General features: G+C 43.3%; 1 protein-coding gene, 1 long non-coding RNA gene and 1 pseudogene across 2 annotated transcripts; 1 reads left to right on the forward strand and 2 right to left on the reverse strand.

Annotated features, from left to right (window-relative positions):
- Positions 1-3: 3 nt before the first annotated feature.
- LOC118360315 (histone-lysine N-methyltransferase SUV39H1-like) lies at positions 4-3,440 on the reverse strand (annotated as a pseudogene).
- Positions 3,441-4,240: 800 nt separating this feature from the next.
- On the reverse strand, positions 4,241-11,010 carry LOC118359883 (WD repeat-containing protein 13-like). The gene is made up of 10 exons (XM_035738759.2): positions 10,850-11,010; positions 7,890-7,977; positions 7,286-7,517; positions 6,908-7,017; positions 6,617-6,747; positions 6,009-6,316; positions 5,711-5,891; positions 5,419-5,560; positions 5,091-5,209; positions 4,241-4,861 (listed from the first exon to the last, which is right to left on the reverse strand). Exons 1-10 carry the CDS (start codon positions 10,935-10,937, stop codon positions 4,677-4,679), a joined length of 1,584 nt encoding a protein of 527 aa, XP_035594652.1. The 5' UTR covers positions 10,938-11,010; the 3' UTR covers positions 4,241-4,676.
- Positions 11,011-12,961: 1,951 nt separating this feature from the next.
- Positions 12,962-14,390, forward strand: LOC118359462 (uncharacterized). The gene is made up of 4 exons (XR_004820675.2): positions 12,962-13,088; positions 13,486-13,517; positions 13,618-13,687; positions 13,907-14,390. It is a non-coding gene; the product is annotated as an uncharacterized LOC118359462 (long non-coding RNA).
- The last annotated feature ends 575 nt before the right edge of the window (positions 14,391-14,965 follow it).

Here is a 14,965-nt window from a genome sequence, read left to right on the forward strand (position 1 = left end):
TGTAGAACCACCTTTTGCAGCAATTACAGCTGCATGTCTCTTGGGATATGTCTGTATAAACTTGGCACATCAAGCCACTGGGATTGTTGCCCATTCTTCAAGCCAAACTGCTCCAGCTCCTTCAAGTTGGATGGGTTCCGCTGGTGTACAGCAATCTTTAAGTCATACAACAGATTCTCAATTGGATTGAGGTCTGGGCTTTGACTAGGCCATTCCAAGACATTTAAAAGTTTCCCCTTTAAACCACTTAAGTGTTGCTTCAGCAGTATGCTTAGTGTCATTGTCCTGCTGGAAGGTGAACCTCCGTCCGAGTCTCAAATCTCTGGAAGACTGAAACGGGTTTCCCTCAAGAATTTCCCTGTATTTAGCGCCATCCATTATTCCTTCTATTTCACTTCACCAATTTAGACTATTTTGTGTCTGTCCATTACATGAAATAAAAATAGAAATCTCTTTAAATTACAGGTTGTAATGCAACAAAATAGGGAAAACGCCAAGGGGGATGAATACTTTTGCAAGGCGCTGTATACTCATGGGAGACAGTGTTTATGTTATTTAAATATGGCACACAATTTGATTCTAGTGTTGTATATTAAAACCAAATAACTCTTAAGAAAAACTGCAAACAGGTTACAAACAAATTAAACTTAATGTCCCAACCTGAATGAATAGTGTTTGATGAAATAGGGTTGAATATTAAAACACACCAAATATTTACATTGTCCATTTAAAATGCCAGAAATAAAGTTTAATTGTCATGATGGCACTACTGGAACAAAATCAAGTTTATTATTAGTCTTTGTCGCGCCCCTAAAACAAGTAACCCCTGCAATTGTCCTTCTCACACTTGCACTCCATGCGCACACGCTTTTTAGGTGATCCAGACATGTGGGCCTTTTTAAGTGATCCAGACATGTGGGCCTTTTTAAGTGATCCAGACATGTGGGCCTTTTTCGGTGATCCAGACATGTGGGCCTTTTTAAGTGATTCAGACATGTGGGCCTTTTTCGGTGATCCAGACATGTGGCCCTTTTTAAGTGATCCAGACATGTGGGCCTTTTTAAGTGATCCAGACATGTGGGCCTTTTTCAGTGATCCAGACATGTGGCCCCTTTTAGGTGATTCAGTCATACTGAAATTGGAGTCCATCTTAGTTCTCTCCACATCTATTGGATCAACCCCCCCTCTCCCCAATTTCGATCTTGTCTTATCGCTGCAACTCCCCAATGGGCTCGGGAGAGGCGAAGGTGGAGTCAGGCGTCCTCCGAAACATGCTTAACCTCACTCCTTAACACCCGCCAGCTTAACCCGGAAGCCAGCCGCATCAATGTGTCGGAGGAAACACTGTTCAACTAGCGACCGGGGTCAGCCTGCAAGTGCCCGGCCCGCCACAAGGAGTCACTAGAGCGTGATGAGACAAGTAAGCCACCCGGCCAAACCCCTCCCTAACCTGGACTCCCGGCCATGGACGGTTGTGGCACAGCCCAGGAATAAACCCAGGTCTGTAGTAACGCCTCTAACACTGCGATGCAGTGCCTTAGACTGCTGCGCCACTCGGGAAGCCCAAAGCAACCCGTTTAAAGATATCACATATCTACAACCTAAATGTATTCTGAATCTTACATTAACCTTATCACCAGCTCTATTCAGACATATTCATTAATGTGAGAGAGGTTTCCGTAGCGAGCAGCGTCAACAGTGTACTCATCCTCAACATAGTCCAGGTCAAATAGGTACGTTGCTCCCTGTCTGTCATAGACCTGACCCCGCCTCTCTGCCTCCTCTGTGGTGATGATCTAGATGGAACACAACACAGCCAATCACAACAGAGAACAACCATGCAGTGTAATACAGCCAGGATACACACAGTGCTGCATGAGATAATGAAAACCACTAGTATGTTGTTTGATTGTCAACTGTGACAGCTGCCAGTGATATTATAAACTGTGCACCAAATAATCTCTATAATCGCCCACAGGGTTCTCCAAACAGCTGGTGCACTCGCACCCCACTGCCACCGAAATGCCCTCACCCACTTAGGAGAGAATATCTTTGATTTCATTCTACATATTTATATTTGTACTGTATTGCTACATACTAGACTGAGTGATAAAGAGGGTAGCATCCCTACAGTTGAAATATGTCGTGGATACAAAGTACTGGTGAAACACGAGTCCTTGCACACCTTGTATCTGTTGATGTAGGTAAAGTTCTTTGGAGGGCCCTCCAGGTCCACACGGTTGAGGACCAGGATGCGTTTGGTGAGGCCCCCAACACTGTTGATCTGGGCCTCCCACCTCTGCAGGGTCTGCCTATGCCTGGCTCTGTGCTCCAGGTAAGAGGAGAGCTCTGGTTCAAATCGGTCGGGGACCACAGTCTTTTTCTGTCTCTGCAGCTCCAGGAAGACATTGTCCCAGAACTGACGTAGGAGCTCCACACACCGCAGGTTTTTTTCTCGGCTCCCAGGTGTTCATGTGATCTGGGTTACCCTTCCATTTAACCAGGTAGAACTCCCTCTCCTAGGAATAAAAAACAGCCGCTGACAAGGAGTCAGACTGAACTCTGGTGCCCCTATGACAAAGTAGACATCTCCTAAAATCACTTTATTTGGCCAATTGTACACAAGGTCCAACGGAAATGTGACTTCTATTTATCCCAACCCCTCTGGAAGACACATAAACACATACAGGCCTGGGAGGTTGGAACAGGGAAGCAGTTCTCGCTCAATTATAGATGGATGCTTTCAGTGGCAGTCAGACATTACCAGCACTGTAAATTACATCAATTAAAGCTGGATCAATATAATCTCCAACTACCAAAATCAAACCATAGCCTAGCTAGCAGTGGTGTAAAGTATATAACTAAAAATACTTTAAAGTACTACTTAAGTCGTTTTTTGAGGTAAATGTACTTTACTCTATTTATATTTTTGACAACTTTTACTCTACTACATTCCCAAAGAAAATAATATACTTTTTACTCCATACATTTTCCCTGATACCCAAAAGTACGTGTTACATTTTGAATGATTAGCAGGTCAGGAAAATTGTCAAATTCACACACGTATCAAGAGAACATCCCTGGTCATCCCTACTGCCTCTGATCTGGCGGACTCACTAAACACAAATGGTTTGTTTGTAAATTATGTCTGAGTGTTGGGAGTGTGCTCCTTGGCTATCTGTGTGTAATATATATATATATATATATATATATGGTTTGCTTAATATAACACATTTGAAATAATATATAATTTTACTTTTAATACTTAAGTATATTTGAGCAATTACATTTACTTTTGATACTTAAATATATTTCAAACCAAATACTTGTTGACTTTCCCAAGTAGTATTTTACTAGGTTACTTTCACTTTTACTTGAGTCATTATCTATTAAGGTATCTTTACTTTTACTCAAGTCTGACAATTGGGTACTTTTTCCATCACTGATAGTTCGAATTTGTTCTAAACTTCGGTACTCCCGTTGGATTGGCTCTCTTCCTTCCAGGAACAAGTGTCCTCTTGTAAATCACACAGGTACTACACTTCGAAGTCGTGCGCTTGTCTCTTGTTGACCCCCAGATCCAATCACACAATCCCTTCTTGACGACAGTCTCCAACTGGCTCGTAATCACTTTTACATGCAACTTGGCACTCTGTAGTTACACAAAAAGCAACACGTGGCTCGCTCCGATCAGGAACTATCATTACGAGTCCATTTAGTTATGTTTTCAATCTGTATGTGCATAGCTAGGTTGCTAACTATTTAAATGCGATGGTAGTTATATTCATTACTGTTTAATGAAAATCAAACAAGTACAGCTAACAAGCTAGCTAGGCTAACTTCAAATATATCATAAACTGTGTTGCATCACCATTTTGCTAATCAACTTAATGAAATGTATTTTAAAATTGATTTAGAATTTGGGAGTTTATCTTTACTTCATCGCCAAAATCCAAGGAGCTCTCGCTAGCCAATGGTTGGGTGGATCCGATTTTAGATTGAAAGCCCAAATGACCAATAGACTTCTACTGTAGCTCAAGCGTGGAAAACAAAAACATTTGACACATGGCTACATTGTAATAAACACTAGCAATTCAACAAAACAAGCAACTCTCTGTGTGATGAACAGTGGTTATTTTATTCTGTATGTGCATATCATAAATATATTATAGTAATTTGCAACCAGCAAGACTTCAATGACAAACACAGGCTAATGCAAATACAAAACGCTCACAAAACGTTGAGGTCTCATCATTGATCAGTCTTTATTGATGCAGTAGTTATTCTGAATTGTCAATACTGATTTCTAGGATGGGTTATTGACACATCAGAGTCAAACAATAAACATGGGAAATGCTTGAAGGCAAATGCAGAACTTATTAGGAATAAATAAGGCTGTAAATTAGAATATTTCCTTATTCTGCTTCATTACTGCTCTATACTAAGGTGTCCTAATCTTGACTCGTGCAAAGCCTCTCAGGTCCTTCAGTGAGAAGCAGTGCTCTCTTTTCTACATTGAAAACCTACAAACTCCACTAAAACCTAGACAACACACATATTCCTTGACGACCTCAATGCACATTGTCAGTGTTCATTTAATTTTGTACTGTGTTTAACGTTCTAGAAGTAAAGTTACATTGGCTTATGGTTGGACAGTAGAGGATGTGATTGGTTGATCACTTCTGCTCCCGCCTCCAGATGATGACCATGCCTGTGGAATCAGCAGAGGCCAGTAAACTCTCGTCACAGTTGAAGCTGACGTCCAGCACTGGGCCACCGTGACCCTGCAGCTTGTTGACTATGGCCTTAGTGTTGCGCTCCACATCGAAGAAGTAGACACAGGCGTCCTCACTGCCAGTCACTGTAATAAAAGGTAGGAGAAAAGGGGGAGGATAAAGAGAAACAAAGAGGGACAAGTGAGAGAGAATACTGGTGTGAACTGAATGTTATGACCTATGAATGTTTTCATCTTTGGCTTCAGTGAGCTGATGTACTGACAACCAGTACACAATTGATGTCCCCAAGTGTGGCGCAATTTTGTCTGTAATATCTATACCAGAGAATAAAGGCAGTGTGAGTGAGGCTCATACCAACACAGGCACCCTGTCTGAACGACATGAGAGGGCAGAAGATGCTGTGGAGGGGCTGGGAGCCGTGCTCGATGGGGAAGCTCGTCTTCAGCTGCAGAGTACCTTCATTATCCACCACCCTGTAAAGATGAGGGTCACAGAACCAGTCAAACTCTGCATGCAGTGCACAGAGTGGATCACGCCTTCCTTGTTTATGCGATAGCATACAAGTACGTATCACTGATATTACATACACGTTCCAGTGCAAAATGCAGCAGTTAATGAAACTACGACAGTTACATAGTGTTTGTATTATAACTAATGGAGCCTCTCTCTGTGTGTGTGAGACCTGTAGAGTAGCAGTTTGTTGACACAGGCATTGATAAGCAGGGATGGGTCTCGGGCCTCTCTGCTGATCCAGGAGCGGGCAGAGATGCTGCAGATGGAACTGCCCTCACTCACCACCAGCCGCTTGGCTTTGGTCAGCTTCCCTGTGGGTTGAAATTCAGAGTTGTTAGACACACACAACACTTTCCTATGCTTGTGGCCTAGTACTTTGGGTTTTTGATAAAGCGCTTTATAAATAAAATGAATTCATACAAATTATTCATAAAAAGCAGGGAGGTTTTTCCTCAGTCCACCTGTGGCCATGTCAAACAGGAAGGAGAATATGCTGCCCCTGTCATCCCCAGCCCACAGGATCCTCCCAGGGGCATCAAAGGACATAGACAGCACCCGTCCTGTCAGCTTACTAGAACCTCCCTTCACCTTCTTCCCTGTGGAGATGTTTACCACCTGCAGGAGGTGCTTACTGTTCCCCACCTGGAGAACAGAGCAGAGGTCATGGGGTCAGGGGGAGCATTGGTAAAGGTTGTAAGGAAGGAAGCGTAAGGAAGAGAGTTTGACCATTGTAGAGACAACGCTTTTACTATGACTCACCACTGTGAGGTTGTTGTTCATGGGCTGGAAGGTGCAGCAGAGCAGTTCACTGGCTTCAGGGTCTCTGACCTCACGGATACACCTCCCGTCCTCCGTGTTCCAAATACGCAGCGTCCCATCCTTTGACGTCGACACGATGACGTCGTTGCTAAGGGACCAAGCGAAGTCGGTGACGGGACCTGTGTGACCCTTCAGGATCACCTTCACACTGGGCGGGGACGAGAACAGGGTCATGATGGACAGGGTGCTGTCCAATGAGCAGCAGGCTAGGAGGTGCTTGTCATCGTTAGCAAACTGCAGCCGTGGAACTAGAGGAGAAGAAGGAACCCAAAAAAACATAAGACACAGAAATATGTCGGTACTTGCATTGAGCAGCAGGGTAGCCTAGTGGTTAGAGCGTTGGACTAGTAACCGGAAGGTTGCAAGTTCAAACCCCTGAGCTGACAAGGTACAAATCTGTCGTTCTGCCCCTGAACAGGCAGTTAACCCACTATTCCTAGGCCGTCATTGTAAATAAGAATTTGTTCTTAACTGACTTGCCTAGTTAAAAAAAAGGTAAAAAGAAAAAAATTGATATCTTTCCATTACATACTGCCATTTCCACTCACCTGCAGCATCCACGTGTTGGTCAAATATGTGGTGCATGCCAGCAAAAGCATAGTTCTCGCTCAGAGTGGTGTCCCCAGCCATGGCACGGCTAGCCTCTGCCACAGAGGTTGGCACCAAGGCACCCGAGGGCCTGTAGGCACAAACAAACCAACATTTCCAATCAGGAAGAATAATTTATTACACATTTGACCATCACTCAATGAAATGCTGTGCTTATAAACATGAAACAGTGTTTCAAAAGAAAAGAGACTAAAGGATGAATGGGGTCAGTAAGGAGTGGCTGGGGTTACCGCTCATCGTAGACTGCCCTGTTCATCTGGGCCTGTAACTGGTAGGAGCCTCTGCTCACCGATCGACGGTGACCACGAGCCCCCTGAGCACGGGGGTCCTCCTCAAAGTCCTGTCAAGAAAGAGGGTGGGAGAAAGAGCAAGCAGACCTAATGGAGTGAGTGCAAGTGCATGCAGTGAGAGACTTACAGGCCATATAAAAACAATCATCTTCTCAACCGGCCTACATCACCAAACTGCCTACGTTTGTCTTTCTCCCTCCATCTCAATTTACCTTGTCGGCATCTCATCTCAGTCTAATCTTGACTGTTCAAGCTGCTTATTGACAGTATTCTCTTTCTGTCTGTCTCGCGCTCACTCTGCCCATGTCTCAGTCTAACCTCCATGCGGTCCAGTGTGGTGCGGGAGCTGCGCACACTGCTGGCCCTGAAGCTGCTCTGCTCAGACAGGGGTCCGTAGCGCAGGCCCAGCAGCTGGCTGCGCAGCCTCACGTAACGCCTGCGCAGCCCCGGCTCAAAGCCACACTTGGCGTTCTCCCTGAGCAGCTGGCTGCGCCGGCGGATGTATTGCGTGCGGAACTGTGGGAACGTAGGTGTGCGGTAAGCATTGTATCTGTGAAGGGACCACGGGAAGGGGTAGTGAGAGAGAAAGAGACAGACAACAGTTATTAGCAACAGTAGGATCTTGGAATGGTAATTTCTCACTTTGTACCTTTTGATAATTTTGCTTGAACTGAGGACTGATGTATAAGTATTAGGTATTCACTAATACAAACATGCTGACAGCAGTTTTACTACAATCAAGGCCCTTGTCTAGCCTGGTTTAACCAGACTAACGACTGCGCTCACCATTGTTTCAGCAGCAGTCAGTCTAGTTTAACCAGGCTATCCCTAGACGGCAATCCATGCAAGATTTGTATCAGTAGACTTGTTTGTATCAGTACTCTGAGGTCATGTCGTGCCACCAGTTCTTTATATTACCTACCTTGCGTCCACTGCCAACACCTGCTGCCAAACTGCAGCCATTCCACAAACATTCAAGGTAGAGAGGACGCCAGGGCAGATATCAGATCCTTATCAACACAAACAGCACAGCAAATTAGAGAATGGTAGGGGAGTAAGCGACATGAAGGCTAATTCAATTTAGCCTCCAGAGTGTGTGGTACAGAACACTGCCAGCTACAGCGGCATTGATCCCGGGATCTAGGTACAGCGGCATTGATCTCGGGATCTAGCGACAGCGGCATTTATCCCGGGATCTAGCGACAGCGGCATTGATCCCGGGATCTAGCGACAGCGGCATTGATCCCGGGATCTAGCTACAGCGGCATTGATCCCGGGATCTAGCTACAGCGGCATTGATCCCGGGATCTAGCTACAGCGGCATTGATCCCGGGATCTAGCTGCAGCGGCATTGATCCCGGGATCTAGCTGCAGCGGCATTGATCCCGGGATCTAGCTGCAGCGGCATTGATCCCGGGATCTAGCTGCAGCGGCATTGATCCCGGGATCTAGCTGCAGCGGCATTGATCCCGGGATCTAGCTACAGCGGCATTAATCACGGGATCTCGCTACAGCGGCATTAATCACGGGATCTCGCTACAGCGGCATTAATCACGGGATCTCGCTACAGCGGCATTAATCACGGGATCTCGCTACAGCGGCATTAATCACGGGATCTAGCTACAGCGGCATTGATCAAGGGATCTAGCTACAGAGGCAAAGAAAGCCAGCATTGGGCACAGTGTAATGTCATTTGTGTTCCAGATGGTAGCTACTCTGTCATAACAGGACAGGTAGAAAGACACGATCCAGCGATTGACTTCTTGACATTAAAGGGTTACCCTATTATAACGACAGCTACATTGCTTGTCACAGAATATCAATGACAAAAGACAGAAACGGGGCCGAAATGTTTTATGCAGATGCCACAAAACTAACTTGCTAACCAACCCAGTTAGTCTATGACTGCTCACGAACATCGGCTTCAAAGTGCTTATACTATGTGAAAACAGCTATGCTAGCCCTTGATCATGACTCAGATCCATTACATATACAAAAGTATGTGAACACCCCTTCAAATTAGTGGATTCGGCTATTTCAGACACAGCCATTGCTGACAGGTGTATAAAATCGAGCACACAGCCTTGCAATCTCCATAGACAAACATTGGAAGTAGAATGGCCTTACTGAAGATTTTCTGAAGAATTTCAACGTGGCACCGCCATAGGGTGCCACCTTTCCAACAAGTCAGTTCATCAAATTTCTTCCCTGCTAGAGATGCCCTGGTCAGTTGTAAGTGCTGTTATTGTGAAGTGGAAACGTCTCGGAGCAACAACGAATCAGCCGCGAAGTGGTAGGCCACACAAACTAACAGAACGGGAACACCGAGTTTTGAAGCATGTAAAAATGTCTGCCCTCTGTTGCAACACACTACGGAGTTCCAAACTGCCTCTGGAAGCAACGTCAGCACAAGAACTGTTCATCGGGAGCTTCATGAAATGGGTTTCCATGGCCGAGCAGCTGCACAAAAGCCTAAGATCACCATGTGCAATGCCAAGCGGTGGCTGGAGTGGTGTAAAGCTCGCTGCCATTGGACTCTGGAGCATTGGAAACGCAGTCGCTGGAGTGATGAATCACTCTTTACCATCTGACAGTCCATAAGACAAGTCTGGACTCGATGGATGCTAGGAGAACACCCCAATGCATAGTGCCAACTGTAAAATCAGGGTTTGGGCTAGGCCCCTTAGTTGCAGAGAAGGGACATCTTAACAGTACAGCATACAATTACATTCTAGATCTAGCCGATTCTGTGCTTCCAACTTTGTGGCAACAGTTTAGGGAAGGCCCTTTCCTGTTTCAGCATGATAATGCCCCAATTCACAAAGTGAGGTCCATACAGAAATGGTTTGTAGAGATCGGTGTGGAAGAACTTGACTGGCCTGCACAGAGCCCTGACCTCAAACACCTTTGGGATGAATTTGGAACGCTGACTGTGAGCCAGGTATATCGCCAAACATCAGTGCCTCACTAATGCTCTTGTGGCTGAATGGAAGCAAGTCCCCGCAGCAATATTCAAACATATAGTGGAAAGACCTTCCCAAAAGAGTGGAGGCTGTTATAGCAGAAAAGGGGTGACCAACTCCATATTAATGCCCATGATTTTGGAATTAGATAATCGACGAGCAGGTGTCCACACTTTTGGCCATGTAGTGTAAGTCATTGAAGAAGGGGTCTTCTGTAGGGGGAAGTTTTTTAAGACTAGAGCCACAACGATTGGCCTGAACATTAACATGCATTGCTTGCCTTAAGTTTTTGAAGCAAAACGACCTTATCTTTCATATCAGCAAGAAATTATTTTCAAAAAACAAAAAGGTTAAATTGATACACACCTTTATAGGGTTAGGGTTCCCACATGGCCATATTTCCATGTTTGAGTGCTTGTAAAGATGAAAGACAGAGTGGACTACCTGTGCTAATTAGTTATCTAGGTCTCAGAACACCTGCGTGTAAAGGGAAGACAGACACCACAAATGTGTTGTCACTGAAAAATACCGTCACTGCGTTAAAACACTGTACAGGAAGTGTGTCTTTTGCATTTGTGAAATTATTTTGATGTGATATGAAAGTAGAGGGTTATGTTTCTAGAACCGTACCGCAATTGAGAATCAATTCACGTTTAGATAATGAATTTGGTTGTTTTTGCTTCCAAAGCCAATTTGCCCTTTAAAAAGAACACGTACGTTAATGTTCGGCTCCTTTAGTCAAATATTGGGCTAGCTACAGTTGCTTGCTAGCCATGTCTGATCAATAACTGGACGCCCCTGTCCTCAAATGCCACTTAGCAGACTGATTTTGTTTATTTCTTCAAAAGCAATTTAAACTACATCCTTTTCCATAAAAAATGACGGTCAACATATAAAGAAAACATCACAGATGGCTCACCTTCCTTTCTTAGCGTTTCGCTGTCAGTGTCAAATTGTGGCACCATTGATCCTGCCCACGTGCGCAGCTGCGCTGACTTGTAAAACATGTGGCTGACGCAGCATTGTTTAAACGCAATCAATATGATTTACAAATCAAATAATACGTCTGTACGCCAAAATGTTTGTACGCAGAGTTCGTACAGTCTTTAATAAACCAGGAAACCATGGCAATTAGGGCATTTCACAAAGAAATGCCTAACCGTTTTGTGTTTTTTTTGTTGTTATTCCACGTTTTGCTTAGCGCTGTTGTTTATTTTCCAATACCCAACATATTCAACATGTATTATATAGTAATGGTTGTATATCAATTACATCTACTGTCGTTGAAAAAAGCTTGCCCAGTTTTCCTGGTTCCACTTCTGTATTTCATCACTAGGTGGAGAACTTGACCGCAACACACCACACCCTGAGTACCAGCCTGTATGGTCTCATTAGCACCACTATCTGAAGAGAGTTTTCTCCCTAATTGTCTTCCCCATGCCCTAAATGAACTCGTCCATTTCCTTTGTGAATATTCAGAAGAAAAACAATATTGGGGATAGCTTAGTGAGATCTGACCTGCCCACTCAGACACTCTACACCAGTGGAGGCTGCTGAGGGGAGGACGGTTCATAATAACGTCTGGAATGGAGCAAATTGAATGACATCAAACATGTGGAAACCATGGAAACCATGTGTTTAATGTATTTGATACCATTCCACCAATTCTGCTCCACCCATTACCACGAGCCCGTCCTCACAAATGAAGGTGCCACCAACCTCCTGTGCTTGACACCCATTCCAAATGGGAATTACAAATGTGGCTCATGTGCAATAGCACTATAAAAACATCCTTCTTCAGACACCCACATACAGGTAAAAAAACAACAACTCCCTGTTAGGAGTATCCTCTCATGCAAGACAAAGTGAGTCATCTATCTCATAACCTGCTCATGTGGAAAAGCCTATGTGGGACGAACAAAAAGACAATTAAACAACACATAGCTGAACACCGCAGCTCAATCAGATGTAAGAACACAAACTATTCAGTAGCAGCTCACTTTGTTGAAGCTAGCCATCTCCTCCCTCAAATACACAGGTATTGAGTATGTTACTCTACCAAGGAGAGGAGGTAACCTCGAGATCCTACTACTACAGAGGGAGGCCTACTGGATAAAAAAAACATTGAACTCTTAGTGGTCTGAATATCGACTTTGATCTCAGGCCCTTCTTATGAACAATTCTCCTTTTTTTAATCAATAAGTCTGATAAATGAATATATTATTTCTACAGTTTATCAGTTTACACCCAATGTTCCCCCTTTTGATGATGTTTATTATGCATTATGGTTGAACCAAAATATTATATGGAACCAAACATTTTAATGAAATTGGAAACAATTAAATGTATGTATGTTGATGCTAATATGATGTCAAATATCTAATTATCTTGCCATATGATAGATAATAATAGCCTAGTGTACTCAACATGCTGTAAACTATTGTCTTTTAAGTTTCCCTCAATTAATTCTCATCAACTTAATAATTATGGCACAACCCTCACTATTGACATTGGTGGCACTAATTGCACTGTTTGTCTATATAATCTGGTTCAAGCATTCATGTCATTACACTGAAGAAGGCAGTGATGCCGAAACATTGGTGGTTTACCCAATAAATTACTGGGAGTTTATATATAGAATGTGGACTCTCTTTATTTATTTTGATAGCTTACAGTTTATTCACCGTTAGTCAGCACCTCGACACAAAGTAATTTATCTGGTTGCTTTTTATTCGACTTCAGCGCTTTTCATAACAATCTAAAAGTGCTTCAAAAGCAGAAACATAAATAATACATGCACATACTATTACCTCTATGTAGGCCAGTATGCCTAAAATAATAGCCTAGGACAAAACAATTTGTTGTTGAATTTGAGGACAATGGCACAGCTCATCGTCCATACAATGGTGGGATAATGAGTTTGGGTCGCGCGCTCAGACGTTTCGCCTGAGCTCAGCAAAGGCCCGCAGGACAGTGTGCCTTTCGAGCGGCTGACGGGGCTCTTTGCATTTTCCCTGCGCTCTTTCCCGAAGGGGCCCCGGCGAAGGGAGCATTCAGGTGCTGGAGCCATAAATGAGCGATTTGGACGCCACATAAGCACTGAGTTTTCTAAATAACACACAGACTTTGGACCACAGCCAAAATGCCCGGAACAAAAGGTATTTCTAAAGTAGTTTTTATGCTTTCATGTAGCCTATATATTTGTATTAGGCTATAGCATATTATTATTATTTTATAGAAAATAAATGATTATATATAAAGGCTTTTCTCAAGGCAGTGTGTAATGTAGTGAATTTAGGCCAATGCTATATTTGTGTTTTATTCTATTCAAGCTAAATGATGAATTTGGGACTACCATCTAGATAAATTGAACTAGATAAAAGAAGATACAAAGTGGTAAATTCCCTAAGTCTCCCCTACAGTCATCAATTGACTTGATTATATGAACGTTATTACAAAATTGAAAAGAAAATGCACCCTCTTCTTACCTGGATCATCATGAAGGGGACAGTTACTCTAAAGACTAATATATCAACATTCTTTCATCATTTGCAGGTAACAAATCTGACAAGAAATCAGCTACCAAGGTAAGAACAAGAAACCAGTACACAGTCCTCATTCATTGTAAGTTAAACATTCAAGTTTGAGTTTCTCTAAATTCAATTTCCCCCCATTTAATCTCCACAGCAACCTCAGAGTCCTAAGGAGCAACCGAAGAAAGCTGATCAGAAAGGAGATGATAACAAAAAGCAAGGAGGTAAGCATTAGATCTAGGACCGAGGGTAGGAGGATCATGGTCTTTTTAACAGCCTCGTGTACAAGGTTTCATTTTCTAAGTTTAAATGAACTCAATCCAGTCCTTGCTCTCAAAATGATTGGAGAGAGCTGGACCAAATGAATTACAGTTGGCTATCACTACCCATTGTTATGTGAGAAGCATGGCCCCTGTCTATTTCTGTGTTCCGTCCCCTCGCAGGACAGCCGAAGGGAGAGAAGCAATAATTTCCAGGCATTTGTGAAGATGGCTCTGGAGACTCTGCTGGGATCCTGCCGTCGCAAACATGGGGGTCCTTGGGGCAGGCAAGGCTGAAAAGCAGCCTCCCATCCTCTCCCCATCTCCCTTGGAACTGCATACAGGCCCCGTCTTGATACACAACTGTGCCCACTTGCTCTCAGAAGGGCAGAAAGTGACCCAGCTTTCCATCCATCAGTGACCCACTGTGTGTGACCTTTCTTCCCACCCTGTTTCCCCTCGCTCATTGTTTGCTCTGGATTGTAGAACTCTTAGAAATGGACGGACACAAGGTCAAACCCAGCCAATGTTTCCAGAGCGTCCCCAGAAACTGAAACCTTGACCACTCCCAATCTTTCCCTCTTCCCAACCAAAATTCCTTATTTTGATCAAATGTCCAAACCATTCTTGTAAATAAGCAAATAAATCATTTTTTCCTAAAACAGTTCAGCAGTTTCTTGTTGTTACATGTTCACACAATATTTTCGAATGCCATGTAAGAACAGGTCTGCTTGGCAGAAATGGTTTACTTTAAGCTAGAATTCTAAGTTGCTAAATCCATTTTTGGACTTATAAATTAATGATATATACTGTACCCATTGATTCTTGAAGAATATAACTTATAAATGCCTCATGAGCTTAGTGCAACTGTCACACTCCACGAGAACCCAACATATAAGCTTGTTTAACTCCAATTTTTGTAAACAACAAACACTTTATAGCCTCAAAACATGGTTAACATTTTTTATATCATGGATAGTCAGTTCTTGCATCCATAGCTCTTTCTATTAATTTGAGAGTGGTTACATTTCGCCAGGTCCAACCCTCAGATTTTTGCCAAAACAGAGGCGGGGTGCCCACTTTATTATTGTTTCAGTTAGCTTCCTTTAACAGCAAATAGTTCTTCACATGAACATGAAACAAAGATTCACTGTGAATAGTCTCGCTATTGTTATTCTACTGCTGCTCTTTAATTACTTGTTACTTTTATTTCTTATTCTTATTTTATACATTTAAAAAAGT

This window comes from Oncorhynchus keta, chromosome 27, assembly GCF_023373465.1.
Source record: "Oncorhynchus keta strain PuntledgeMale-10-30-2019 chromosome 27, Oket_V2, whole genome shotgun sequence".
In the NCBI taxonomy this organism is placed as follows: Eukaryota; Metazoa; Chordata; class Actinopteri; order Salmoniformes; family Salmonidae; genus Oncorhynchus; species Oncorhynchus keta.

Coding starts and splice junctions, on each gene's coding strand:
- LOC118359883 (XM_035738759.2), bottom strand. CDS start 10,937: ATGTTTTACAAGTCAGCGCAGCTGCGCACGTGGGCAGGATCAATGGTG. Junction 6,317..6,616: donor CCAACACGTGGATGCTGCAG/GTGAGTGGAAAT, acceptor CTTCTCCTCTAG/TTCCACGGCTGCAGTTTGCT. Junction 5,210..5,418: donor AACAAACTGCTACTCTACAG/GTCTCACACACA, acceptor TCATCTTTACAG/GGTGGTGGATAATGAAGGTA.